The sequence below is a fragment of the Hippopotamus amphibius genome, chromosome 4 (genome assembly GCF_030028045.1).
Source record: "Hippopotamus amphibius kiboko isolate mHipAmp2 chromosome 4, mHipAmp2.hap2, whole genome shotgun sequence".
Lineage (NCBI taxonomy): Eukaryota > Metazoa > Chordata > Mammalia > Artiodactyla > Hippopotamidae > Hippopotamus > Hippopotamus amphibius.
In genome coordinates this window covers 34,741,661-34,769,477 of record NC_080189.1, presented here as the reverse complement: position 1 = coordinate 34,769,477, position 27,817 = coordinate 34,741,661, and the positions used below count along the sequence as shown (strand labels likewise).

At 37.4% G+C, this 27,817-nt stretch overlaps 1 protein-coding gene across 1 annotated transcript in view; it reads left to right on the top strand.

Annotated features, from left to right (window-relative positions):
- The window catches only part of TES (testin LIM domain protein), a 46,401-nt gene extending 18,938 nt beyond the window's left edge, over nucleotides 1-27,463 (top strand). The window contains exons 2-7 of the mRNA XM_057732796.1: nucleotides 6,956-7,041; nucleotides 17,886-18,138; nucleotides 19,096-19,431; nucleotides 20,376-20,591; nucleotides 21,004-21,162; nucleotides 27,176-27,463. Coding sequence (XP_057588779.1) covers nucleotides 6,956-7,041; nucleotides 17,886-18,138; nucleotides 19,096-19,431; nucleotides 20,376-20,591; nucleotides 21,004-21,162; nucleotides 27,176-27,364 — 1,239 coding nt within the window. The 3' untranslated portion in view covers nucleotides 27,365-27,463. The remainder of the gene's footprint in view (nucleotides 1-6,955; nucleotides 7,042-17,885; nucleotides 18,139-19,095; nucleotides 19,432-20,375; nucleotides 20,592-21,003; nucleotides 21,163-27,175) is intronic.
- Nucleotides 27,464-27,817: the final 354 nt, after the last annotated feature.

Genomic DNA, 27,817 nt, shown 5'->3' with positions numbered 1-27,817 from the left:
AGACCAGCAAGACTTGGACATAAAAAGCATGACTTAGACAAGGATAAAGAGGCCTCCCTGCCCAAGTTTGGGTGACTAAGTGGGTGGTAATGACTTTTTCTTCATTCTTCGCATACATTTCAGACTTGAGTAAGTGAGAGAGGGGAAGCTTTTGTTCTTATGAGTAAAGGAAAAGATAACAGCAATTTTACTAGGAATAGTAGCTCTTAATCACAATAAATTATTTCTTTGTATTCTCACCTAAAACATTTGGCAAACTATATTAAAGTTAAAGGATACCTCTCTTTTTACACTTAAATCCGGTTTTCTATGTAACCTAACCTTTTTTTTTTTTTTGGTGGGGGGTGGTTACTGAAAATCTTAGCAGATAATGGGAAACAGGCATTGAGCTAAAAATCTAAAACTGTTTAAAATCTTATGTCAGAGATCAATGAAAACATATCAATTTGTTTGGTTGGGGGGAACTTCACAGATTATACCAGGTTTCTAAAAGAGCCACGTGCTTAGAAGAATTGTTTATTTTGAAATGTATTTCCTTTGTCTAGAATATTCATTTGTGTGAACAAGATCTCAAATGTCTGAGTATAATATTATATTTATGTAAACATATATATGTATAGGTAGATGAATAGACATGCACATATACAGAGAGAGAGAATATATGTGTATTCATATAATCTACCTTGGTCAGCTTCATTCCAAGATGATTAAAGAAGTCTTAGTAACACTTGCTTGTTTAGTAACCACATATGAGTTTTTGCTCCAGAGGGAAATTTGGTTATGAAAAACAGCATGAATCAGATGATCTCACCATGAATACTGAGTAATATCTTCCAGACCCAAATTGTATCCAAATCAGCTCAGAGTGTTTGAAATACCAGATGTTCCCTACTCTTCTTTCCTTTCTCTTTAAAAGTATCTGACATGCAATACCCTTTCCTGGGTCATGAGGGTCACCTGAAATGTTGCCAGCCTATCTGGTTGCCTGAAATTATGAATATGGAGAAATTGATCCTATTCCCATTTCTTACTCTAAAATAAGCAGGAGATGGGGAATGTTTGGAGGCACAGATCATAGTGCTATAAGTTCAGTATCTGGATCTTATACTTAAGGATATTTAAAAAGTCTTATTTGTCTATGACTAGTATTTCAGGATAAATATTATATAGTCATTTTTATTTTTTCAAAGAACCTTGATAGGTATTCCTAAAGCATGACTGTAATTTTTCCAAATATGGTCAATCCAAAGGACCTGTTTTCTTGGACACTGAAGAAGAAAAATTAATCTGTCATAGCCTTATATTGATGCTGGCCAGAATGCATTACTAAAATTATATGAAGTAGACAGCTTTAGGACTTGTGTGCTTATGAAAAACATGTGTTTTCAGCCACAAGTGTTGACTCTGCAGGGAATACTATATCACATTTGTTGTTGAAATAATTATGTGCAACAGAACTTTGTCTTATCCTTCAGAACTTAAATATTTTGTTCCTATTTGTACTTCATAAACTATCAGTACTATTTCAAGCTGAATTCCAAATGATTCTGACCTATAAGAGCCAATAATATATTAGTTTTCTCAAATAATTATTTTCTATTTAGTGTTTAAATGTTGAGCAGACAACCATACTGAATAGCAACTAAGATGAAGTTAATCTGAAGCATGATTTTCAGTCATAATTTTAGAATTAAAAGGTGTCTTAGAATTGATCCAGTTTAGTTCCTTCTTTACCTAGATGAAACCTAGAGAAGAAAAATGACTTCTAAAATCACTGGACTTGGCAGTGATACCTTGGGACCAGATCAGTTTTCCTGACTCTCTTCCAGTGCTCTTTCTACATTTTCACCGTTTAGCCATGTAATTCTTGATCATTTCCTTAATGCCTGGTGTAGCTAATTCTTGTGATATATTACATATGAGGACATACATATTGATGTTTCTGTTAGTCCAGTAATCTGAACGTCACGTTCCAAACAGCCAGGCTGTTTCAGCTGAGGAGCTAATACTTTCTGGACTCCCCTTCTTCTAGCACCCCTTCCCACACACCATGGGTATCATTAAATAACACCTTCCCTGTTCTCATCCCTTACCAAGAATTCTCCAGCCCAGAAACTTGGGCAGAAACTGACTTATAAGATCTGGATATCTAAGAGTAACAGCCATGGCTCTTGAGGAAAGGAGAAGGACTCTGACCAAAGGATGCAGTCTGGCTGCAGGTAAAGTGAAGGACGAGGTATAGTGAGAAGAATTCCCGAACACAGAGTAAGGAGGACGAGAAATTGGCTGAGCCCTTAGGACAGATGGGGTTCCATACCCTCAAACTGAGACTAGAAAGAGTTGGGGTATCCCAGCTCCTGTGACTTCTGACCAAAAGGTCTCGGAATAGATCTTGAGAAACTATGCCTAGGGCAGTTTTGGCTCTGAAGCTCATCTTACTACAGAGTAAAATTAGTACATTTTATTTCATTTGATATATGTTTGACTTGTTAAAGGGAAGATAGCAGATGCCTGGATGCCTAAATTGAGGTGGGAACAAAAGCAGAAGAAAGTTGCCTCACACCAGTAGAGATATGTTTCCTGGGGTGCAATTTTATCATCTCCTTTGGACTGAACAGGATTAGAGAACACATTGCACTCTGGATTATAATTTAGTCTGGAACTAGGCACATTGACGAAACAGGGAAAATGCTGGAGTGTGAACACAGATCTTGGTTGTTTGAGTGGCTTTGTGCTTTTGTATCCTAACAGAGGTTGATAAAGAGGGTAAGGTTATGGAAGATGTACCGACCCAGTAAGTAGCATAAGTTAGAGAGTTTCAGTGCTGGATGTCAAGGATGTTGAGATTTTACTGTTTCGTTTATAGCTATAAAATCATTTCTCTTAATGAAATTCCCTAAAAGAAAATAAATTCATTGCCAGTCTGAAACTCTGATCACTTTAGCTGCTAACAGTGGGTTTGAAAACTAGGTGCTTTTTTCATTTGCGTGTTGTTTTTTAATTAGAACTACTGTACTTCCTTTGGGTTCGCAGGAGAGAGTGTATCATATCGCCATGACCCCATTCCACTCTCTTTCATTTGTTGTCTCTTTGTGATATTTTGAGAGTCCTCTTCTCCTTATGTCTGGGCCCTGGGGGAGGAGGAAAGTGTGTGTTTGGGGAGGTGGGAAGGGACATGTTCTTAAGGTGGTCACAAACTCAAACTGCAGGAAGGAGCCTGTATGGAGATTAAGTTGACCTTCCAGACAGGCTACTGGGAATGGAAGAACATTAGAGCAGTGCTGTTTGAGCTTTCCAGGGCAGACCGCAGAGCCGTTTTCTCAAATTACTGCTTTTCTCAGAGTCGGATCTCCTGGTCTTCCTGCGGGTCCCCCTGAAGTTTGAACAGCAGAACTTAAGAGGGGCTCTTACCCCCCATTCTCCACCCCACCCCCATTGCCTGCATGGCGTTTCTCTAGAGCTTCCTCCTTAGAGTCTCATCCTCTCTTTGGGAATGTCTTCTCTGTTAAACCCAGAGGCCTAAGACACTGTGCCAAATGCTTCAGAGGATTTATTTGTCCCTCAGGAAAAGGAAAAAAAAAAGAGAGAGAGAGAAAACCTCACTTGATCTGCTACAAGTACAAGGCTGGCCCTGTCACCTCTCAAGCACTCTAAGATGTCCTTGGTTTTGACCATCCCTCTCTGTCACAGGCTTCAAATATGGTGTCTGCTCTGCCTTGAATGTACTTCCTCCTTCTCTTTACCAAGTTAGATGTTGCTCATCTTTTCCAGCTCAATTCAGGTATCACTTGTTCAAAAGAGCTTTCCCAACCTCCCTGTCTGATTTAAGGCATCTCTTTATATAGATCTCAGTCATCTCCACTGAGGGTGTTGCAGGAGGCTTGGGGCTTGCGTTCTTTTCCTTGAAGCAGAAATGAGGCAGGGAATCTTTTTGGAAAACAGAAGGGCTCCCACTGGGCATCCTACAGAGTCTGCCCCAGCAGCACAGTGGAGCACAAGTTAGACACTGGGTTTTAGGTTAGCTTGCTGTTGACTAGCTGTGTGACCAGGAGCAAATCATCTCTCCTTTGAATTTTAGTTTCCTGATCTCTTATACCAGGGTCCAGCACTAAGAATATGTGGGGCACTTTAAAAGAGTAGATGTTCATAAAACACCACCAGTTCTAATAATTCTAATAAAAAAACCATTTTAAGAAGATTAAAAAGCAGGTAGGACTGAAACAACTTGCCCCTTTGCAAGGCTGACTTTGTAAATCAGCAGTGAGCTACACTGAGGCCTTGGTGTAAAATCTCTGCTGACTAATTGAGATTCTAGTTATATTAGCTGAACTTCCAAGTTTCATTCAGAAATACAGAATGAGATGGTATTGGTTCAGTATGTTTCTGGTATTTTATTAAGGCCAGGGTTGCTCAGACCAGATGATTTCAATTTGAAGGCAGGCAAGAATTTGTTTAGGTGGCCATTTAACTTACAGGCAGAAGTACTTAGTTCTCTATTATTATATAAGCCAGTAAATCTTTGTTTCAGGATTTTATAAACACTTAAAAACAAAAAAGTTTTGTGTGTGTGCGTGTTCTCTTTCATGAAGTAAAATGTATTTCTTACTGTGAATTATATACAAGAGAGTTTAGAAGCAGCTGATTTAAGCTAAATTATGGGATTAAGCCTTAATAATGTAATCTTAATTTTCATTTGGGATCAGAGTTTAGCAGGAGATTCATGAAATATAGTATGAGGCAAATCCATATACCAGGCAGATTCAGGATTGTTACCTCGCCTGTAATGGAATACTAGAAAGGGTTTGAAAAATAATTGACCCTTTTATTTTTTTATTTTTATTTTTTTTAATAAATTTATTTATTTGTTGGCTGTGTTGGGTCTTAGCTGCTGCACACGGGCTTTCTTTAGTTGCGGCGAGTGGGGGCTACTCTTTGTTTTGTTGCGTGGGCTCCTCATTGCCGTGGCTTTTCTTGTTGTGGAGCACGGCCTCTAGGCGTGTGGTCTTCCGTAGATACAGCACATGGGCTCAATAGTTGTGGCTCACAGGCTCTAGAGCGCAGGTTCAGTAGTTTTGGTGCATGGGCTTAGTTGCTCCGTGGCATGTGGGATCTTCCTGGAGTAGGGATGGAACCTGTGTCCCCGTCATCAGCAGGTGGATTCTTAACCACTGCACCACCAGGGAAGTACCAAGAATTGACCTTTTTAGATTTGCTGTTCATTTTACTATGGATATTATAATGGAGAAAACTCTTTAATTATGTTCCTTGCAGAAGACCAGAAAACTAAAATAACTAGACTCTCTCTGTCTTTTGCATAACCCACTTTATTTATGTACTGTGAACTATAATGATCAGTGACAAGGAAATAACTTGATTCTTTCAAAAAAAAGTGTCTAGTGTTAAAGTGGACAATTCAGAGAATTTTAAATCTTTTGGAAATTGGTAATGGAGACATGGCAAAGGTGACAAAGTTTAGTTAATGCTGGACAGATTTTCATCTTCTTTAGAAAGTATTCTAGAGACAGTCTAACTTTAAAATATTATAGGTTCTCCTCCGCAGCCAGCTGGACCAGCTGGTTTTGAATATCCCCTTAGTTATGGTAAGAGGATGTGGTAATTTTCCTCAGAAAGAAAGGAAGGTCTTCCTTTAAACTTCAGGGCATGGTCAAGCTGATCTTTCAAGGAACAAGTTACAATGTGGTTTTGATTACACAGTTGCAAACACAACTTGTTAAAGGTACAAAAGAGAGCCATTGGAAAAAATCTCTTGTCTGGCTTGAACTCTTACCGCAGACACTAGGCAGTGACAAATTTGTCAGCAGTCACCAGTGTGATATTTAAAATACAGAATAATCAAGGCACTGGTGATTTGCTGATGTGCTGAAGCAAAGCCAGTTGATATTTTTACTCTAATATCAATAGTTGGGTAAGAGCTTACATTGCCTTCTTGTGTCCTTCCCTCATCTGCACCCCCTGGTTTTCTGCTTATTAAGTCATGTCTCAGAAGTTCCTGAGGATTATTGCTTAATATGGTAAAGGAAAAAAATGGTTTGCTATAATAAGGGTGGTAGTACTACCCCTCCACCCCTACCTTGGGCATAAGAGCACAGACCTTGAAATCAGATAGACTTGGAGCTGGATCTCTTCTCTACCATTTATTAACACTTTGATCTTAAGCAACTCTGTAGCCTCTCTGAATTTCAGTTGTCATCTCTAAGATATATTGCCCATTTTTTTGTGAGGGTTCTGTAAGATTTCAGTGAGTTAAGTCCTTATCTCTATTCCTGGCATTCAATATGTTTGTTGTTGCTATTAATATTATTATATTTATGAAAAAAAATAATATTAAATCATATTTCCCAAAATTGTTTGCATATTCCTTGTTTGCCAAAAAATATGTTATTTGGGGCTAGGCTTTCTTTCCAAGCTCTGGCTCCTCTGACTGCTCCCTGTACCTGTTGTATACAGGGCATGTGGTGGCCAAAGAGAGAAATTCATGACTTTTTGTGACTTGTAATATTTGTAGTTTTTTATATAGTTGTATGCTAATGCTTTTCTATTCATGAAAAAAACAATAAGAATACAAAGTATGGACTTCCTAGGTAGTGCAGTGGTTAAGAATCCGCCTGCCAATTCAGAGGACACGGGTTCGTTCGATCTTTGCTTCAGGAAGATACCACATGCCGTCAACTAAGCCCGTGTATAAAAAAAAAAAGAATACAAAGTATGTTGTGTATGTACTTGGAATCGCCATGTAGTATACCTGGGTGTCATCACGAATCGCCATATAGTATACCTGGGTGTCATCACTGACGAAACAATGTGATGCTCGTAAAAGATTTGTTTGAAAGTTATATCAACAGGAGTGCTAAATGAAATTAAAGATATAATTTATTGAACTTTTTTAGATTTTTAAAAAATGTAACAGCAGATCTCTGTTGTTTTCTCTTAACAGATGGGCTTAGGTCATGAGCAAGGATTTGGAGCCCCCTGTTTAAAATGCAAAGAAAAATGTGAGGGATTCGAACTGCATTTCTGGAGGTAATGTTTTGAAAACTACAATCGCATTAGTAATTTCTACTTTTTGTCACTGCTTCCTCAGACAGTGGACATCACTTACAAGTTATCCAGCATGGTTGCTAAGTTGTGGATCTGTTATATTCTTTTCTAAGAAATAAATAAGAAATAAAGCTTTTCTGACTTCCTATCATTATTTGAGCTAATTAGGCCATAGTAACTATATTTAGAATTGTTTATTTGCTGTTGTTCAGTTTTCTTATGAGACTAAAATACTGAATCTATTTCTTTTATGAGTGGCAAATAAGTTTGTGGTAATCTTGAAGGACTATTTATTAATTTAATTGTTATTCTTTTGTTAAAAACATCTCATCTGTATATTTGCGATAAACAATAAATATGATGAATTGAGCATTCACGTCCTAGTTGTCAGGAAATGAACTTGAATCTAAGGTCTTTTCAGAATTTTCAGCTGTAAATTTACTACTGAAAAACTTTGAAATGCTTTAGTTTAAAAACATAATAATTCATTGCCATTGTCTTGGTTTGAGTCAGGTGCCTATACATGGAGGAGAAATGTTGGTGGATCAAAAATGTGAATTTTGTATAGCTTTTATTTGCATGTTTTTTTTAAAGTATGTCATATAAACCTAAAATGGGTATTTTAAGCCTGTTCTTTTGAAGAACATAAATGTTGTTCATCAGTGGCTGTCAAGACCATTATGATAGTTTATAACTCTGTTCAAAGTTTGAATTAGCACATTATTGCTAGAAGTAAAAATCAAAATGGTCAACCATACACTATTAGGACGGCAGCTGCCTGTTGGAATGAATCTCACTTGAGAACCGCTTTTGTACTGCATATTTCCATAGGAAACACTCTAGAATAAAAAATGTTATCGGCTGTTGGGGTTGTATTCAGTGTAAGTTAAAGAATGTAAAATAAAGTTTGGGATATTAGGCTCTTTTAAAAGCTCATTTATTTAGCACATCTTAGGAAACAAAGACAATTGTTTTACATAGTGAAGGCAAAGGAGACCTTAGCCCTCACCAAATTCTTTATCTGGAAGGAGCTAAAATGTTCCAGGGAATTTTAAAATTACAAGACTAATTTAATAGCTCTTCCTTGTGCTACATCTTCAAGGGACATAGGAGTTTGTCAATATGTCTGTCGTGTTTTAGAAAGGTAAAGTCACTAGATACAAAATCGTTTTCATGGATTAGAATATTTCAGCTGCTAATGTGAGCACGACTCTCCTTTGTACTCAGCGGGTTTTGTGGAGAGCTGCACTGCCCTCTGCTGGACACAGTTCTTGCTTCCTAGGTGTACTCTAGTTTGACTCTACATCTGCCAAAAACCACTAATGAGATTTTTAAAGTTCATCCTAGTGCTTGCTTCGGCAGCACATATACTAAAGCTCATCCTCAGTGATGGCATCTTTTCTCTAAAGCAGGTTATTTTATAGGAGTTTTTATTTATTCTATATTATTTTCATATTGTAGCTAACTCATCTGATATTTTTAGATAAAAATGTGAAGTAAGAGCAGATCTCTATAACATGAAAATTTAAATTTTCCTCACAGTCTCATCTCCTTACCTGGGTATTGTCTGAGAATCTGCTAAGAGCCATGAAAAACTAGGGCTTTGCCATGGCCTCCAATCTAACTTGGGTTTATATAGTCTGTCCAAGTGGTGTTATTTAGTACTTCTGTCTTCTTCCTGGCATGAGTCCAGAAACATTTTTTAGAATTTTTGATAATTCCTTGACCTTTTCACCACAACTGGAAGGCTTGAGGCTAAGTGCCTTTGACCTCCAGATGAGCCATTTTCAGTACAGTCTTTGAAGACTTTTACAGACTTTCTAAGGCTGGTTGTCCTGAGTGTAATGAAGATTCCAGTCTGGTCCAGGGCCACAGAACTGCTGTGATTGAAGTGGACATGGGGTTTCAGGATCCTGCCCACTTAGCCTCCTCCTCCATCTTCATGGTGACCCTTGGCTTTTGAGGCCCTTAGGGCTTCATGGAGCAATGGAGCACATTGTAAAAATCAGAGCCTAATTATTCTTTACTTTTGTCAGTCTGGCCTCCTGTGCAGCCACAAGAATGGTCTTTTGAAAATGGATACTATCATGTAGTAGCTTTAGAACCTACAGTGCTTTCCCACTGGATTTGATCCTTTAAGCAAAGTCTTTGACCTTTGATGTAAAACCTCAATATCTGGCCTCTGCTTAATCTTCCAGCCTCCCCTCCCATTTCAGGCACCCTGTGCTTCAGCTACTTGGACACATGCTATTTCCTGAAATTTCTGTGCCTTGTCTCATGTTCCCTTCGCCTAGAAAGACCCTACATCTGATCACCTGGAAACAAAAAGTCCTTCCTGTTCTCTTTAAGTCTTAGCCCAAGCACTGTCTCTGAGAAGTCTTCTTTGCACCTCGTATTAATCAGCTCAGGCTTCTGTAGCAAAATACCATATACTGGTGGCTTAAACTGCAGAAATTTATCATCATACAGTTCTGGAGGCTCGAAGTCCAAGATCAAAGCATCAGCATGGTTGGGTTCTGGTGAGGAACCACTTCCTGCTTTGTAGATGGCCACCTTATGGCTGTGTCCTCACATGTGCTTTTCTCAGTGTGTGTACATGGAGAGAGGGAGAGAAAGATCTCTCTCTTCCTTTTGTTATATGGCCACCAGTCCTATCAGAGTAGGACCCGACCCTTATGATCTCATTTAACTTTACCTCCTGAAAGCTCTATCTCTCAGTACAGTCACATTGCGTGTTAGAGCTTCAACATATGAATTTGGGGAGGGACACAATTCAGTCACTGGCACCCTCTTTCCCTGCTTCCACACACCCCCAATCAAAGTAAATCATTTTCCCCCTTAGCACCCTGTACACTTGTAGGAAGCTAGGAAATAAATTCTCAGACCTCATTTTCTTCATCAGTCGGACCTCCTGCTGGTGCTTTCCATTGCTGGGGACAAGGTAGCACGCTGCTGCAGTCCTTCAGGGTCAGCCTCCTAGGGCACAGCACAGGGTACTGTGCAGAATGGATCTAGAGAGTGAGTGGAAGAGATCCAACAGACAATGACGGCCTGTTGAAGATGTGTCTCAAAAGTTTAAAAAGCCGAAGATGAACTCTTAGACATATGGAAGTTTAGAGTGGAACTCGTAACTCAGCGAGCCAAACCTTATTTTATCAAAGAACTAAACTCATTTAGACCAAAGAACTAAAACCCAAGGGAGTTAAAAGTGACTTGTTTGAGCCTATTAGTTATTAATAAGAAATATATAAACATCTTCTATGTCACACACCAATAAATACTTGTAATAGTTTTCTGTTGCTGCATAGCAAATTACTACAAATGTAGCAGGTTAAAACAACACCTGTGAATCAACTCAACATGCATTTATGCTTTAGGTTAGAAGTCAGGGTAGCTTAGCTGGATTCTCTGCTTAGAGTCTCAAAAGGCTGAAATCAGTGTGTTGGGCAGATTGATCTCGAATCTGGAAACTCTGGGGTAAGAATCTGCCTCCAGGTTCACTCCTTAGGTTGGAAGAATTCATTTCCTTGTGGTTATAGGCCTGAGGTCCTGTTTCCTTGCTGGCTGTCAGCCAGCTGCTGCTCTCAGTTTCTAGAAGCCACTCACGTTCCTTAGCATGGCAACCTCCATCTTCTAAGCCAACAACAGTGCCTAGAATACTTTCTGCACCTTCGATCTCTACGAATTCCTCTTATGCTCCCAGCCAGAGAAAAATTATTTTTTAAAGGCTCTTGTGATTAGATTAGGCACACCTGGATAATCTCCCCTTTTCCATATAAAGTAACATAATAATGGGGATAACACCAGGGGTAAAGGTCATGGGACCTTCTTAAAAATCTGCTTATCACAGCACTTTATTTACCTGATTGTACCTAATCCTCGTAGTATCTTTTGAGATAAGTGTTAGCATTCATGTTTTATATATGAGAAGTCAAAGACTAAGCAAGGCTTATAGATGACAGAGCTGGAATATGGACCCAAAGCTTGCCAAAACCTTCCTTTTCACCACCTTTCTACAGGACCTAACAGAAACTCAAACCCATGTTTACACTCTCCTGCCCAGTGAACTATGGACTGCACCAGACTGTCCACCCCACAGTGTGGTACTTTTGCGACATAGACATCTTTGTCGACAATAATAATTTAACTGTGAGCTCTCCTTTTTTTCAATGCACCAATAATTACAGGACTATAGGAAAATAAAAGGTTGAGGATACTTATAAGAGCTACTATCTTCTGGACACACTTTTAAGTAATATTTAGAGATGACAAATATTTATGAAATGCAAGACAGAAATCCAAGATATCAAGGAGTTTATAGCCAATTATTTCATATCATTGGAACCACAGATCACTTATCATGTAAGTAATATAATTATTCTTTTGTCTTATCCTTGATAAATCCTTCCAATAAAATAGTTGCATTTTACAAGAAAAGTGTTACTTGAATATAGCATGTGTTTGTCCAGAGATTTTCTGATTGGGTTAGAGCTGGCTGAAAAGTGAAAATTCCCTACCATAAATGGATTAATGCTTGTGTTGAATTCTATAACAGAGGCCCACGCTTAAGTCCATATATGTATATCCCTGTTGTAAAAGGGCAGCTTCCAACCCTTTTAAATTATTGGTTTATAGCAATGCCCTGACCATTCCTTTAAATCACCGTGACTGCTGGCGGCATGTCAAAGCACTCCAGTTGCTACTACTTGCCTTGGAAAAATAATAATTTTTACAAATAGCGCTACAAAAATAATTTCTCTTTTGAGGTGATGAGGAATAGTTTCTTGACTGCTTTCATCTCGAAACTGTAAATCTATCTACTTTTCTGAGGCAGTGCTTTTGGTAAATTTTGGTACTCTCTCTTGGACTTAACTCAAGAACTCTGAAGTTGTAATGTAAAATTTTGAGTATGTAGTTCTGATTTGTCATGCATATTAATCTTTGCATGTGTCTGTGTTAGCAGCATTAAACTTTTTTGTACAAAGAAGTTTTTAGTACAAATAACCCTCCTCCCCCTACATCTTAGAGCTTCCTACTCTACTAGTCTACCCTCACATCTTTAGAAAGTCATAAAAAAGACTTTTAAACTAACTTAATTCAGAATCCCCCACCCCCCTTTTTTTCCCTTCACACAACTTTAACATCACATCCCATGGAAAGTTTGGGGAGAATTGCTTTAGAGGAGTTTAGAAGATTTAGAGATATGACAGCTGTGCTAAGTATGGGAACTGATTTATATACTCCCCCCAAACTGCTGTTGAATTGGAATAGCGCAAATAAATTTAATAAAAATAAACGATGTAAGTCTACATATATCATCAAAAGTTATGTGTGACTCATCTGAGGAAAGATAGTGTACACACTTTACAAACATAGCCCCTAGCACATGGATACTGTGCTCACCTGTGCCCTGTTTTTGTTTTGTTTCAGGTTGACATAAAACCAATTTTTAGAAGTTCCTTGTTTTCTAAAAATGATGTAATCTGGGTTATTTTAGGCTGAAAGTAAATATATGATGTGTCCCACTCATCCTCATACCTTCTATTAGATACAAAGATAATGGTATCTCTTTCTTCCCTAATTCCTCAACAAAAATTCTCCTCTTAATTTATTGGCTATTTTCCAAATGACTTTGAATGACCTTAAAAGATATTTCTAAAAATAAAAGATTTTAATTTATATAGGGGAGAGTCAAATGTAAAACACTGTAAACCCCAAGACTAAAACCCCAAGAAAGGGATTTAAAACATTTTTTTAAACCTAGGTAAGTAGTAGATAGCACACATTTCCACATGGATAGCTCTTGGCACCTGGCCCAGATTTTATGGGTTTCTTTCTTGCCTAGTGGTTTGTAGCTGTCCCTTTTTATTGCAGAAATGGAGCTCTGGTGTTAGGAGTCTGGAAGGGATGTGGCCATTCCAGCTACTTCAGTGATGACAACTCTGACTAAGAGAACCATCCTACCCTTCTTGAGTCACATTGCTGCCAAGTACTCTGCTATTACAGGTCACCATGTTGGAGTAAGGATGCAGATGAGGCGTATAATACATTGGGATTTTAAAACCTATCATGAATCAATCAATAGGTTTTCCCCACTTAGAAAACTGATAATCAGGCATAGTCTAACTTCTTTAGCTACTTCTTTTTCCCTCACCACTGCTGCTCTTGGTGTGGTGTTTTAACCTGATTTTACTTGCTTAATAAAGGTATGTCAAGTGGGTGAAGGGGTGGACAGGGAAATATAGATTTTTTTCAGAATGTGAATCTTCCAGGAATAGCCAAGACAATAGTAAGAAAAAGTATAGAGGTGGGTGTTATATCATTGATTAATATACTTTTTTTATATAACATTTTCATAGTAAATATAATTTATTTAACCGTGCTACAGCTTGTCATAGTATAGTTCATGCTTTAGAAAGCCCACAGGCTTTATTTCACTTACTTTTTTAATATTTATCTTTCAGATTGTAGACTCCAACTCCCCTCATTTCATGGCGTACATGTTGTACTGGTGTAGAACCAGATAATAAGCATTTCCAAAGGAACTCCAGTATTCATCACATCCTTGTAAAATTATTACTTCCCTCTTTAGTCAGTCATTTTGCTAATATTAAGATACATGCCATAGTTCACAGCCATATAAGGATCTATTTATCTACATTAAGAACTCAATTCCCAACCCACCTCTTTCCCCTCAGGAAGGTCTGATTTTAAACTTGATCCAAAAGCAGTGTGATAGTTTTATGAATAATTATGTTGTTTTTGTTAACTGAAGAACAAGAATGAAGAACATACTCTAGTAGAATAGTATGCTCCTTTCCACTAGATGGAAGTATGAGATAACCAGATGTAAGAGTCTTTTATAGCTGAACTGAAATATGCAAACTCTTCAGCGAATTCTTACCAAATAAAGAGGTCTGACCAGTGTGTGCACAAGGGAAGTATTTTGCCTCCCCACCCTCATCTCTCTGATACTCTATCTCTCTCTTTCTCTCTCTTTCTGGGACTCTATAAGTCAGATCTAATGTTTTTACTTTGTATACCTCACCTTAAGAAAATAGGACACAAAAAATCAATAATTATTTAACTCTTTGTTATTTGGCAAAGAGTTTTTTAATTGTTTCATTTTTTTGCTAATTTTCTGATGTAGAGAAATCCAATGATTTATATTAATTTTAAATCCATAAGACTTATTAAACTCTTTAATTATGGTAATACATTTTTATATGATCAATCATAGCATGTGTGATTAACAACAGTTTAGTTTCTTCCTTTCTGATTAATCCTTATAACTTGTATTTCTCTGAACTTTCTTACTTCTCTGATTAGTACCCACAGGACGGAATGAATGAAGTCACGATGGCAACGCTGCTTTCTTGTTTCAGACCCTAAAATGGATGCACTAAGTGTGATGGATGCTGGGTTTTTTCCCCAGAAACCCTTTCTAAAATCCTGTCTAATTCCCTTCTATAGATAAAATTACTTTAAAATGTAATTAGAAGAAATGTTGAAATGTATTGAATCCTTTATCTGTATCTGATGGGAAGCAAACGTTTACTTTATCAGTTTCTGTTATTATCTTTATTTTCCTTCTTTTTACTTTAGGTTTAGTCTGAATTTTTCCTAACTTCCTGAGTTAAAGACTTAGCTTATTAATTTTTATTCTTCTTTCTAATTTGAGCATACCTTAACTATAAATTTCCTCTTCAACATTCCTTTAGTTGTGTTCTACAGGTTTCAGGAAGTAATAGTTTTGCTTTCTTTTTTCCAAAAATGTGTTCTGTTTTAATTTCTATTGTGATTTTTTTTCTCTCAACACTGAATTTTTTTTGTCTTTTTTAAAAAATACTTTGTAGTTACGTTTTTGCCAATTAGTCTAATATAATTGCTTTCTGTTCAGATAATGATAATGTGTTTGATGATCTGTCCTTGGGCATTTCCTGAGACTTGCTCTATGGCATAGTAGTTGTTTAGTTTTTCAGAGTGTTTCAAATACTTGTAAAAAGAATGTATGTTCTCCAGTCACTAGAAATGATATTTTTATGTGTCTGTTAGATCAAGCTCGATAATTGTGTTATTCATATCTTCATTTCTAATTTTTTTAGCTCACCATAATGATGGGTTTGTCCATTTATTTCTTATTGTTCTGTTACTTTTGCTTATATATGTTGAAGTTAGGTTATTAGGTTGTATTAAGTTCAGAATTGTTATATCATAGAAGTGTTTTTAAATTTTTGTTACTCTGAAGTGACTCTCTTTAATACTCATGCAGGAAAAAGCATTAATTGTATGATATTAATATAGGTATCTAACTTAAATTTTGCTGGTATTTGCCTGGTTAATCTTTTTGCCTCTTTATACTTTCTTCCTTTCTGTGTGTTTAAAATTTAAGTGTTTCTTACAAACAGCATATAGTTTACCTTTGTTGTCTTATCCTTCTGAAAGCCTTCGTCTTTTAACTGGAGAAATGGGTTCATTTATTGTGACTGTTGATATGCTTGGGTTATATCAACCATCTAATTTGTGCTTTCTACTTGTCCTAGTTTCCTAAGTTTATTTTTTCTCCTCTCTTATTTGACTAATTACATTTTTATATTTTCATTCCTTTTTCTATTAGTTTAGAAATTATATTTCTTTCTTTAGTTATCTAGGTATTTTAACATATATGCTTAACAACATCTAATATCTATATCTCGAGTATCTTCCTGAACAAGGTAAGGATATTAGAATTTTTTTAAAGCTCTGATTCTACCCTCTAACTTATATGCTATCATTGTCCTGTATTTTAGTTCCAGTTTATGTTTTTAACCCCACAGAGTCTACTTCTCTGTTTTCCTCTGTCACCTTTTCCAGCTTCTGCTCTTCTACCAGATTCCCTCCCAAGTCTTCATCTTCCTCTGCTCTTCCCCCAGGAGGTGAAAGTGATCTGTTCAACTCATTCCCTGACTTCCAAATTTATATTTTCTACCAGGCTACAATTTTTAACACTAGATCTATATATCTTATAATCTACCTGATATCTTTACCCTGTCTCATAGGCATTTCAAACTTATTATTTCAGTTTTGGATACCTTTCACCAGCCTTTTCACCCCATACCTCAAGGTCTGTTCTTTTGCTTTTATGATCCAATAAGTTACATTCCTTTTACCAACTTACTCATCCTGGAAACCTAGGTTCATTTTTTAACAGACTGGGCCTTCCCTTCACCATCACTATGTCCACAAAATTTAGTCAGTTTCACATTCAAGGATATCTTAAATTTGTTCCTTTCTTTTTATCTCCACTATCAAATACTGTATTCCAAGCTGTTACATGTCTTACCCAGGCCAAAACAATCACCATCCAAGACGTAAATTCCACTTGTGAAATAACAGTGGAATCCCTGTTGCTTAGAACCTTGCCATTGCAAACTGGATGCACCATTGACATGTTAACTGGTCTCCCTACTTTCAATTATGTCTTCCCCTAATTCATTCTCCATATGGCAGGTATTAAAGTTTTTAAAATGATAGATCTAATCATGTTATTCCATTACTTAAAAGCCTTCAGTGCCTCCTGATTACTCTTATAATAAAAGGCAAATTTCTTAATGTGCCCTGCAAGTCCCTGCATGATCTCAGGCTCGTCACCAAGCCTTGTCACCACCCCATTTACCTACCTCACTGTAGTCATACTAGACTTCTCTGATCATGGGACCTAAGGGCACAATCTCCTAATTCAGGGCCGCCACAAATACTCTTCTACCCAGAGTGTCTGGAGGCTTTTCTTCTCCTCCTTTATCTCTTCTCAAATACACATACATACACAATTCACACCCGTTTTACACATCCTTCACATCTCAACCTAAATGTCTCTTTCTTATGAAGTAATGTTCTTATGGAGTCCTTTCCTCACCAGTTCCAAGTCAAAATTATACCCTCTCAAAATATCCTGTAGTTTTCTTTCTTATCACAAATGCAATTATGGGTGTGTGTGTGTGTGTGTGTGTGTGTGTGTGTGTGTTTCATGTCTGTCTTCCCACCAGGTGGTAAGTTCTAGAATGTCAGAGCAGAGAGTGGGCCTAATTTTTTCACCATTATGTCCTAGTATCAAGTATATTGTTTGGCACACAAACACTCATATACGTTGCATGAATGAAAAATTACGAGCCAGACTAGACTGGGGAAGGGAGACAGTGTCCTTCAACTATAAGAAGGCTAGAAAACTTCATCTGTCTTCTTATACATAAGGGAGCACATGATGGGTGGTCACTAAGTGTTTGAAGAAATAAAAGAAGGGGGAAGGAAAGAGAAAGCAAGAGAAAGGAGAAAGGAAATGGAACATGAGAAAAGAGAGGAAATGAAATTGGAAAGGGGACAGGAAAGGAAATGAAAAGAGCTAAGCCTAAATCTCAGATTACCATCCTTGATCAGAAAAGGACATATCAACTTCCTTATCTCTAACTTAGAAAAAAAAAAAGGGGGCAATGGCTGTTATCATGCAGCAAAATATGAAACTGCTTGCTGTGATAGTTTTGGGTGATTTTGTTTTTTTTATATATCTCATTGAGAGAATGAGGAACACCAGATGGGGTTACCCTCAGACATGCCTTCTTGAGCATGCAGTTTTTAATCAAAACCTGACGTTTTCAAAGTCTTATAAAGAGAAGGTGCATTTTTATGTTTCCTTGCTTAAATTTATGGATAGCTACTTGTAATCCCCTCACCCCTTCTGACTTGACTTTGCATACCATTATATGGAACATTTGTAAAAGTATATTATGAACTATGTATGTATAATTGATTAGCTATAATTAATCATTGCCTACTTATCTCCAAAATTGTAGAAAAATATGTCGTAACTGCAAGTGTGGCCAAGAAGAGCATGATGTCCTCTTGAGCAATGAAGAGGATCGAAAAGTGGGGAAACTTTTTGAAGACACCAAGTATACCACCCTGATTGCAAAGCTAAAATCAGATGGCATTCCCATGTATAAACGCAATGTTATGATACTGACCAATCCAGTTGCTGCCAAGAAGAATGTCTCCATCAATACAGTTACCTATGAATGGGCTCCTCCTGTCCAGAATCAGGCATTGGTAAATAACAAGGGGGAGGGAAGTCCCTTTATTAAAGTTCCTGGGCTACTTCTTTAGGGCAGTTCCTTTAGTGACCTAACTGACCTCAGATCTGTTATTTTTCTGGGGTTCCCATTACTTTGACTTGCAACTCTTATTGGTCTTTTGAAAGTAAGTTAGATACCTCAGAATTTTTCTACCTAGATAATCTATGTTAACCTTTTCAAAGTGATGGTCTGACATTTTTAATAAGTAAATGAAAAGCAGCTGTCTTGTATAAATCCTAGTAGCTTCTGTGTTACTTTTGAGATTTCTCTTAAGATGGTTAAGAATATCTAAAGAATAGAATTTCCTTCATTTTTTATAACTCAAAAGATGTTCAACGCTATGTTTCTTTTACTATGTAAGGAAAAAAAAAATTGCAATTTTGTGTCAAGCTGCTTCCACTAATGTAACAACTAGATGAGTGGTTTGGAAATCTTTTAAGAGGGTTAGTTAAATCATAAGAGTGAATCTTGTCATGATATCATTTTCTTATAGTGATGAAAATACTGATGATCCTTAGGCCATTCTAAACATGCTGCCTAAAAAAACTGTATTGTCTTGCAATTATACAGTTATTTTGTTTGTTTGTTTTTGTTTTTTTTAAGTTTTATTGGTGTATAGTTGATTTACAATGTTGTTAGTTTCAGGTTGTACAGCAAAGTGATTTTAGCATAAGTAAACATTAGTAACCCAAGTCTTTTTTACAAACTGAGAAAAAAAGCTTTAATTTCATGAAAACATGTTCATTTTTACTGACCTAAATCTATTTATTGTACCATTTTTATCAAAATATTTATATTATGAAGATCAGTTGTTAGTATGGATAAAACTAACCTCTTTCTTCAGTAATTTGATTCTAATGAGTGTTATAAAACATCATTTATCGGATGGCCAAGGCCTCTCTCAGTTAACACTGGTCTCCTTGTTGTCCAGGCCAGACAGTACATGCAGATGCTACCCAAAGAAAAGCAGCCAGTGGCAGGCTCAGAGGGGGCGCAGTACCGGAAGAAGCAGTTGGCAAAGCAACTCCCTGCCCATGACCAGGACCCTTCAAAGTGCCATGAGTTGTCTCCCAAAGAGGTGAAGGAGATGGAGCAGTTTGTAAAGAAGTATAAGAGCGAGGCTCTGGGAGTAGGAGATGTCAAACTTCCCCGTGACATGAATGCTCAAGGCCCCAACAGAGTGTACGTTCCTGGAGGGGACAGAAGCACCACAACAGCGGTAGGGGCCATGGAGGACAAATCGGTCGAACACAAAAGAACTCAGTATGTAAGTGAAGCGGTCACGATGTTGGCCCAGTTGGTATATTTTGCAGGTTCATTCCATTTCTTTGAATTGGGGGTGGCAGGGGGCGGAGGTTGCATTATTCAGTTTCCAAAAGGGAGTAGATGAGGGAAATAAATTGAAATATAATTCAGTTTAGGGTTATTTTAGAGAATTATCATGTTTGAAGCCTTGGTTTAAAGCCTAGTTTTCTGATTATCTGTTGCCAAAGATAATTGTGAGTTGTATGTACACACAGCATTTAGCATTGGTATCATGCTGGAATGCAACATACAATCTAGTATCTGTTTCTAAACATAAATTTTGATGTTAATTGTTTATCTCTTCCCATAAATAAGAATAACATATGCTTAGGTTAATTCAGTTTTGCTTGTAAGAACATGCCTAACATTCAAACTTAAATTTATGTGGATATATAGCAATCATACTTTTAAAAACCCCGTCCTAGAGAGGGATATTGAAGTCTTTTTTCATGCTCTGAAAGTAGAAGAAAATTGTGACATAGATGAACAAAAAATAAGAACTAAACTTACTGTAATGTATTCCTCATAGATCCTGTTAGCACATCAACCAACAAGGCTTAGTCCTGTGTATATATAAAAAAAAAATACGTTTTAAGATAATCATTTTTGAAAGAACTACTTAAGATTGAGGTGCAAATTAGCATTAGCCTTTTTCCATAAGCAGCCTTAATTCAGTAAGCAGTGCTCTGTTACACATAGGGTGCAAGAATTAGGTCTGGAGAACCTGGAGAAAGCCAAGAGATTCCCTTTCACAAATACTAACACTGTATTGCCTGCATGGACAAATTACAAATTTCAATAGAAATTGTTTCTCTTGAAAGTGGTTTCTCTGAATTCCTACTAAAACTGTTGATGAGAAACGCCAGTCTTAGGATGACTAGATTGTTTTGGTGGTTTCCCTTTCAGTCCTGCTACTGCTGCAAACTGAGTATGAAGGAAGGAGACCCAGCCATCTATGCTGAAAGGGCAGGCTACGATAAACTGTGGCACCCAGCTTGTTTCGTCTGCAGTACCTGCCATGAACTCCTGGTTGACATGATTTATTTTTGGAAGAATGGCAAGCTGTACTGTGGCAGGCATTACTGTGACAGTGAAAAACCCCGGTGTGCTGGCTGTGATGAGGTATGTTCTCTGGGACCACCCCCATGCAGGCTCCTTTTTCCACCCTCCTGTGGTTCCCTCACCATGGTAACCAGGCCACCCTTAGCGAGAAGGCAACATGAATTAACCAAGCATCAGTTGCTTTATTTACATCCAAAGAAGCTGAGTGAAAAAAACTTAATTTCAGTCATTCTGAGTGTCCATGTTAATTGTGTTGACTAATGAAATACTATCCAGAAACAAAAGATTGATTTGAACTAAACTAAGTAATCACCCAAGTTCAAGCTTTAGGTTATTTTCAGACTTCAAACCCCCTAAAGTAGACTGATATTCCTTGTAGATCTAAATCCCTTATTGGTTTAAAGAACCTAGCTTGGTCACTTGTAGCAAAAAGGAAAAAACATGATTGATCTTATTTTTATCCTCTTCCCAGCTGATATTCAGCAATGAGTATACCCAGGCAGAAAACCAAAACTGGCATCTGAAACACTTCTGCTGCTTTGACTGTGACAACATCCTAGCTGGGGAGATATACGTGATGGTCAACGACAAGCCTGTGTGCAAGCCCTGCTATGTGAAGAACCATGCTGTGGTAAGAGACATCTTGGGATGCGGTAGCCTTGAACTGCTTTATTTAAGCCTCTTACAAATGAGAAACAGAAAGCACTACTTTTAAGTAGAAGACCTGATTCCTACCATAGGGTGTTAAAATCCAGGTAATTCAAAACAATACATGCACTGACTAGGATGAACCACCTCAAGATTCTATCTGTGCAGTTTACAATGTTTATTAAAGTGCTACTTGATCATCAAACCCCTCCCCCCCAAAAAAAGTTCCTTAATGAGAATGAGATTGATTGATTCTCGTCATACAGATCAGATTTCACTTAAATTAAGGTTTTTAGGGACTATTCATATGCTTTATCTCTATTCGAATGCTTATGTTTCTGTTCATGTTACCAGATCACCTACTGTGGCTTTGTTTTTGCTACCTGGAGATTGTACAGTGCCTGTTTCTTAAACCCTCATTGAATTGATATAGATAACAAAATTTTATAATAAAATTTGACTTGCATATTTATATTTATTTGCATGAGCCAAACATTCAAATATTTAATGTAAAAGTATGTATGCATATATATAAAATCTACCCTGCTTACATAGAGCTGCTATTGCATGATGGTCCAGAGATAGATAAATTAGATAAAGAGTAGATAAAGAGAGAGTTGACCATATATGGTAAAACTTATAATCCAGGGGGTATTAAAAGGATAGCTGTTTACTTTATATGCAGATAATAAGTACTAGGTAAAGATCTCCTTGAGTTATCAAGTAGAGGAGACTCCTGGCTAAGGAATAAAATGACATAGTTATTATATATAGTTCTAGGAGTATGATACGATGAAAATAAGTAAGAGGTTTTGGTGTCACTGCCAGTTCTCAACCTTTACCCATTGCCCCCAGATATAATCTGTCAGCTCTCCTTTTCTATCAACTTTGCCTCATCAATACATCTCAGGTTCTCACAGTTACAACTACTTTACTTCAGATCTTTATTTTTTGTCATTTGGATTATTGTAGTGACCTCAATTTGGCCTCCCCACTTCCACTCTTCTTGTTCAAAGCCACCTTCCATAATGATACAAGATAATCTTTCTAAAATGAAAATCTGATCATTAAACCTTTGCTTAATAGATCCAGCCCCTTCTTACCTGTCCAGCCACTTCTAGTTATCTAACCCAAATCATACATTTCCCAAGTCACCTGTATTTCATAGTTTATATACTGTTGTCTTCTGCTCACACTAATTCCTTTGTCTGTTATATCCTCCTATTCTTTTTGTCTGTCTGTCTATCTATCTATCTATCTATCTATCTATCTATCTATCTATTTTTATTTTTTCCAGCCCTGCCATGGAGCTTGTGGGATCTTAGTTCCCAAACCAGGAATTGAACCCGGGCCCCCAGCAGTGAAAGTGCCGTATCCTGACCGCTGGACTGCGAGGAAAATTCCCTCCCTGTTTTACCTGACCATGCCTGCACATTCCTCCCAACTCAGCTTAGGCTTAACTTTTTTCAAAACACCTCTTCTGATTCCCTACCCCAAGCTCCACTCCTTTCTTTCTGGCTGGGCCGGGTGCCTCTCTGTTCCCGGGGGGCTCTGTATGTGCTTGCCCACGTGTGTTTAATTGTTAATATCACTCATCTGTCTCTTCCACCAGACTGTAAATAGCTGGAGGGTAGAGTTTTACCTCTTTATTTCCATACTCACAATGTCTGCACTTAGGAAATATTTGAGTGACTGACTTGTGTTTTAACATTTCTCATCTGCTTTGGGGGTCAGCGTGGACCTTCCTTATACCTGGGGATAAGATTTGAGTCACTGTGTGGCTTGATACATCATTTAGCTAAAAAAATGCTTCTCTAAATGTTGTTGCAACAGTTTCTCTGCAGAAGAGGATTAGGATTATCATAATTTGCATTTTACTGTAGGGTGTGTTACCTTGGTCTCAAGAACTAGAATGTAAACTCCACGAGGGCATGGATTTTGTCTGCTTTTTTCTGTTCTATTTCCAACACTAGAACAACACAGGCACTCAAATATTTATAAAATAAAGCTTTAAACAGATGAAAAGAGTTCTTTATTTGTTACAAGCTTCTCTCCATTACATTGCAATAATCACTGTAGAGGAATAAGCACAGATATGATTAAAAAGAGAATGAGAGAATCTCTAAATTATTTAGCTTTACAGTGTGGCATGATTTCTTTTAGAAAGTTTACTTTCTCAGTAAGATACACTATTGCCATTTGCTTAATATTACTATGAACATATCTGTCCATCACCTGAACAAACCTTAGCTGATAGCAAAGAGAGGTACCCATGCAACATGCTAAGTGATAGAAACATTTGAAGATTATCTAGCTCAGGGCATTGATCTGCTTAGATTTTTTAATCTAAAAAAAGAAAAAAAAAAAAAGGAGTGAGAATACAATTTATTTTTAGACCTGAAGCCAAGAACAACTCCAAACAGGGCTTTTCTGAGTTAAAAATTAACCTGGAAGGAGGAAAATGGGAAATACACTTAGTTTGTCTCTGTATGTCTCTGGAATTCCAGTCTCAAATGACCAACCCCAGAATTCACATCTCTGAGATTTCACAGGACCTTCTTGCTAGAAAGCACATTACAACGTGTCATTATCAATTTTATATTGCATACACAAATAAAAGAAGTAGGATGGATTGAAGGAAATCAGAACTTACTGAATTATTAGCAGTTTAATTAAGAATCCAGGAAAAATCTAATGCCAAAAAGAAAGTAGTGAAGTACATCATCTCCCTGACCCATCCTGCAGTCTTCAGACCCTTGGTTGTGAACTGGGCAGGTTTCAGATCTATGAAGAATTAGGGATTGGTAGTTTTTACCTGGGATCATGTCAGACTTTGGGATGAATGGCAATTCCTATACCATTCAGTGTTGTTATTTTTTTTAATTAATTAATTAATTTATTTATTTATTTATTGGCTGTGTTGGGTCATTTTTGCTGTGCACGGGCTTTCTTTAGCTGCGGTGAGTGGGGGCTACTCTTCATTGTGGTGCGCGGGCTCCTCATTGCTGTGGCTTCTCTTGTTGCAGAGCACGGGCTCTAAGCACAGGGGCTTCAGTAGTTGCAGCACATGGGCTCAGTAGTTGTGGTGCCTGGGCTTAGCTGCTCCACGGCATGTGGGATCTTCCTGGAGCAGGGATCGAACCCGTGTCCCCTGCATTGGCAGTCGGATTCTCAACCACTGTGCTACCTAGGAAGCCCCTTGTTATTTTTTTTTTACCAAAAGAATTTCCTTAATTTTATGTGCAGTTGAACAGTAGTTATCGTTTTTTTTTATTGCAAATGAAAATGTAAGTTCTGAAAGATTATAAAAAGATCATCGTCATATTATTAGGGGGCTGATATGAAGATCATGTTCTAAAGTCAAGGGAATAAAAATTGAGTGTGAAATGCTTCTATTGTACACAAATAAGTTTTCAAATATTGAAAAATTAATATGAAATGTAGAAAACAACAGAGGGCAACATTCTAAATGAATCACAAAGCTATAAAAAGAATACATACAAAAGCAGTTGCTTGCATGGTGAGCTACAAATTAGGAGTATGTAATCAAAACACTCTTTTTTGTTGTATTCAGGAATAGTGGATTGATATGCAAAGAGAGTATCTCCCTTGCTAAAGGTCTCAGGGAAGACTGGGTTGACCTAACCTGCGAATTAAGGAGCTACAATCTCTGTAATTAGAAGGCTTGTAGTTCTAAAAAATATGGGAAGTATATTGCAGGTCTGAAGTGAATATTTATAACAAGGCCTCACTTCACACCAGTTCACCCACTGAGTGGCAGCCACACTTTGAGGTACTTTCAAGTAAGAAGGCTCAGGCTAAATGATCCTCGTCAACCCACCCACTCTCATCTCTCCGAAATTCCTGACAATCACATTGAGACCAAGGGTGTGGAAGATTAGTCACTTTGATGTAATGCTGGACAATCTTGTTGGTTTCTTCATTTGTTATAAAATATTTAAAATGAAAACTTGAGGTACATTCATTTATAACACATATTAAACAAGAAGGCTTATGGACTATCTAATATTTTGGAACTCTCAACTGGGTAGTTTTGTTTTCTGCTATAATATTGCCAGTTATTCATTTCTTTTCTTCCTATACTTGTCCAGCTAAAGAAGAAAATTATGTGTTTGTGGGTGTGGATGTGTGTATCTCATATATTTACTTGTATATAACATACACATACACTGAATGGTATATGGAATTTGTGCTAATATTCCATGATATTAGATCATAATTTATTATGACATGACAGAACAGAAGACAACTAACTATAAGTTATATTTTTAGTGCAAACTAATTACTCTCAAAAACTGCCAGTATTTTTTTATTGAGTCCTCAATTACTTTGAACATGGTTTTCACTTACTACTGTCTAGAAATTAGTGGTGTTAACAATCTCATGTGTCATAGGTAACATTGGTAAAATTACCACTTCAAAGCTTTAGTTAGGAAAAATCTTTTTTTTTCAAGACAGTTTTTTTAGAGCAGTTTTAGGTTTACAACACAATTGAGAGGGAGATAAAGAGATTACCCATATCCTGCCTCCTCCCACACATGCGTTGCCTTGTGCATTATCAGCATCACTCACCAGAGTGGTACATTTTTTAACAAGGATAAATCTACATGGATGTATCATAATCATCCAAAGTCCATAGTTTACCTTAGGGTTCACTCTTGATGTGTATTCTATGGGTTTGGACAAATGTATAGAATGGACAAATGACATATATCCATCACTGTAATATACAGAATGTTTTTACTGGCCTATAGGCCCTCTGTGCTCTGCCTATTCATCTTTCTTACCTCCCTGTCTCCTACTCCCTAACCCTGGCAACCACTGATATTTTTATTTTTGCCATAGTTTTGCTTTTGCTAGAGTGTCGTATAGTTGGAGTCATACAGTGTGTAGCCTTTCCAGATTGGCTTCTTCTTTTTTTTTTTTTTTTTTTAATTTATTTTGTTGGCTGTGTTGGGTCTTTTTTGCTGTGCATGAGCTTTCTTTAGTTGTGGTGCGTGGGGGCTACTTTTCACTGTGGTGTGCGGGTTCCTCATTGCTGTGGCTTCTCTTGTTGTAGAGCTCGGGCTCTAGGCGCATGGGCTTCAGTAGTTGCAGCATATGGGCTCAGTAGTTGTGGCACACAGGCTTAGTTGCTCCACAGCACGTGGGATCTTCCTGGAGCAGGGATTGAACCCGTGTCCCCTGCATTGGCAGGCGAATTCTTAACCACTGTGCCACCTAGGAAGCCCCAGATTGGCTTCTTTCACTAAGTAATGTGCCTCCATGGCTTGACAGTTCATTTCTTTTTATTGCCAAATAGTATGAATGTGCCATAGCTTATTTATCCATTTGCCCACCGATGGACATCTTGGCTGCGTCCAAGTTTTGGCAGTTATGAATGAAACATCCATGTGCAGTTTCTGTGTGGACATAGGTTTTCAACTCATTTGGGTAAATACCAAGGAGCATGATTGTTGGATTGTATGATAAGGGTATGTTTAGTTTTATTATAAGAAACTGCCAAACTGTCTTCCAGATTAGCTGAACCATTTTGCATTTTCACCAGCCATGAATGAGAGTTCTTATTGTTCCACATCCATGCCAGCACTTGGTGGCATAGGAAAAACCATAAAACTTTTTTTTTATAATTGCTAATGTACAATCTAGTAGAATACACTGGAACCAAACACACTGCTTTGGAACTTGCCATCAAGACTTTCTGCCTTGAACACCGTGGGGATATCTTAAAAGCATCAAGTTCTGTTTGGACTTCACCTGTTATTTCTCACAGTGTTCCACATATAGACCCCCATTAACAGTTGTTGGCTATGAAGGTTAACTAGAAGGTCATTCTCAGTTGTATAGATCTGAGGTTGTCATTATCAGTTTAATTTGCCATCTGAAGAAATGCGCTGAGTTTCTTCTAACATCAAAATGTTAACATCACAGTTTGATCTCATCCTTTTCTCTTCTTTGTATAATTGACTTAACAGGTATGTCAAGGATGCCACAATGCCATTGATCCCGAAGTGCAGCGGGTGACCTATAACAACTTCAGCTGGCACGCGTCCACAGAGTGCTTTCTGTGCTCCTGCTGCAGCAAGTGTCTCATTGGGCAGAAGTTCATGCCAGTAGAAGGGATGGTTTTCTGTTCAGTGGAGTGTAAGAAGATGATGTCTTAAGAGGAGAGCACCAAGCAATATTGAGCCATAACTATCCAGAGTGGTCTGCATTTCTACTGTAAAATGCAATTTGGAAAAATAAAAAGAGAAAGAGAAACTATAAAAGGAAACCAGGAGATTTTGTTCAGTATCTTTCTTTGATGTTTTTTCCTTATCAAATTTTTTCATCTCAATTTTTAAAACCAGCTTTAAGCATTTGATTTGAAAAATGGTAAAGAATTTTACCTTTTCTTGGCTTTCCAGATGTAAAGTCTTTTGAGTTGGAAGCTTGGGTTTAAGCCTTCATATTCCTACCCCCTTTATTCCAAACACAGTATATATGAAACACTTAAAAGTTAGTGTTTGAATGGAAAGATGAGCATTTCATGTTCTATATTCTTTTTCCCTTCTTGTATTAAATAAAAAGGAAATTAAACTTGCCCTAATGCCAAGGCTCTATGTTTATTGCCTCAT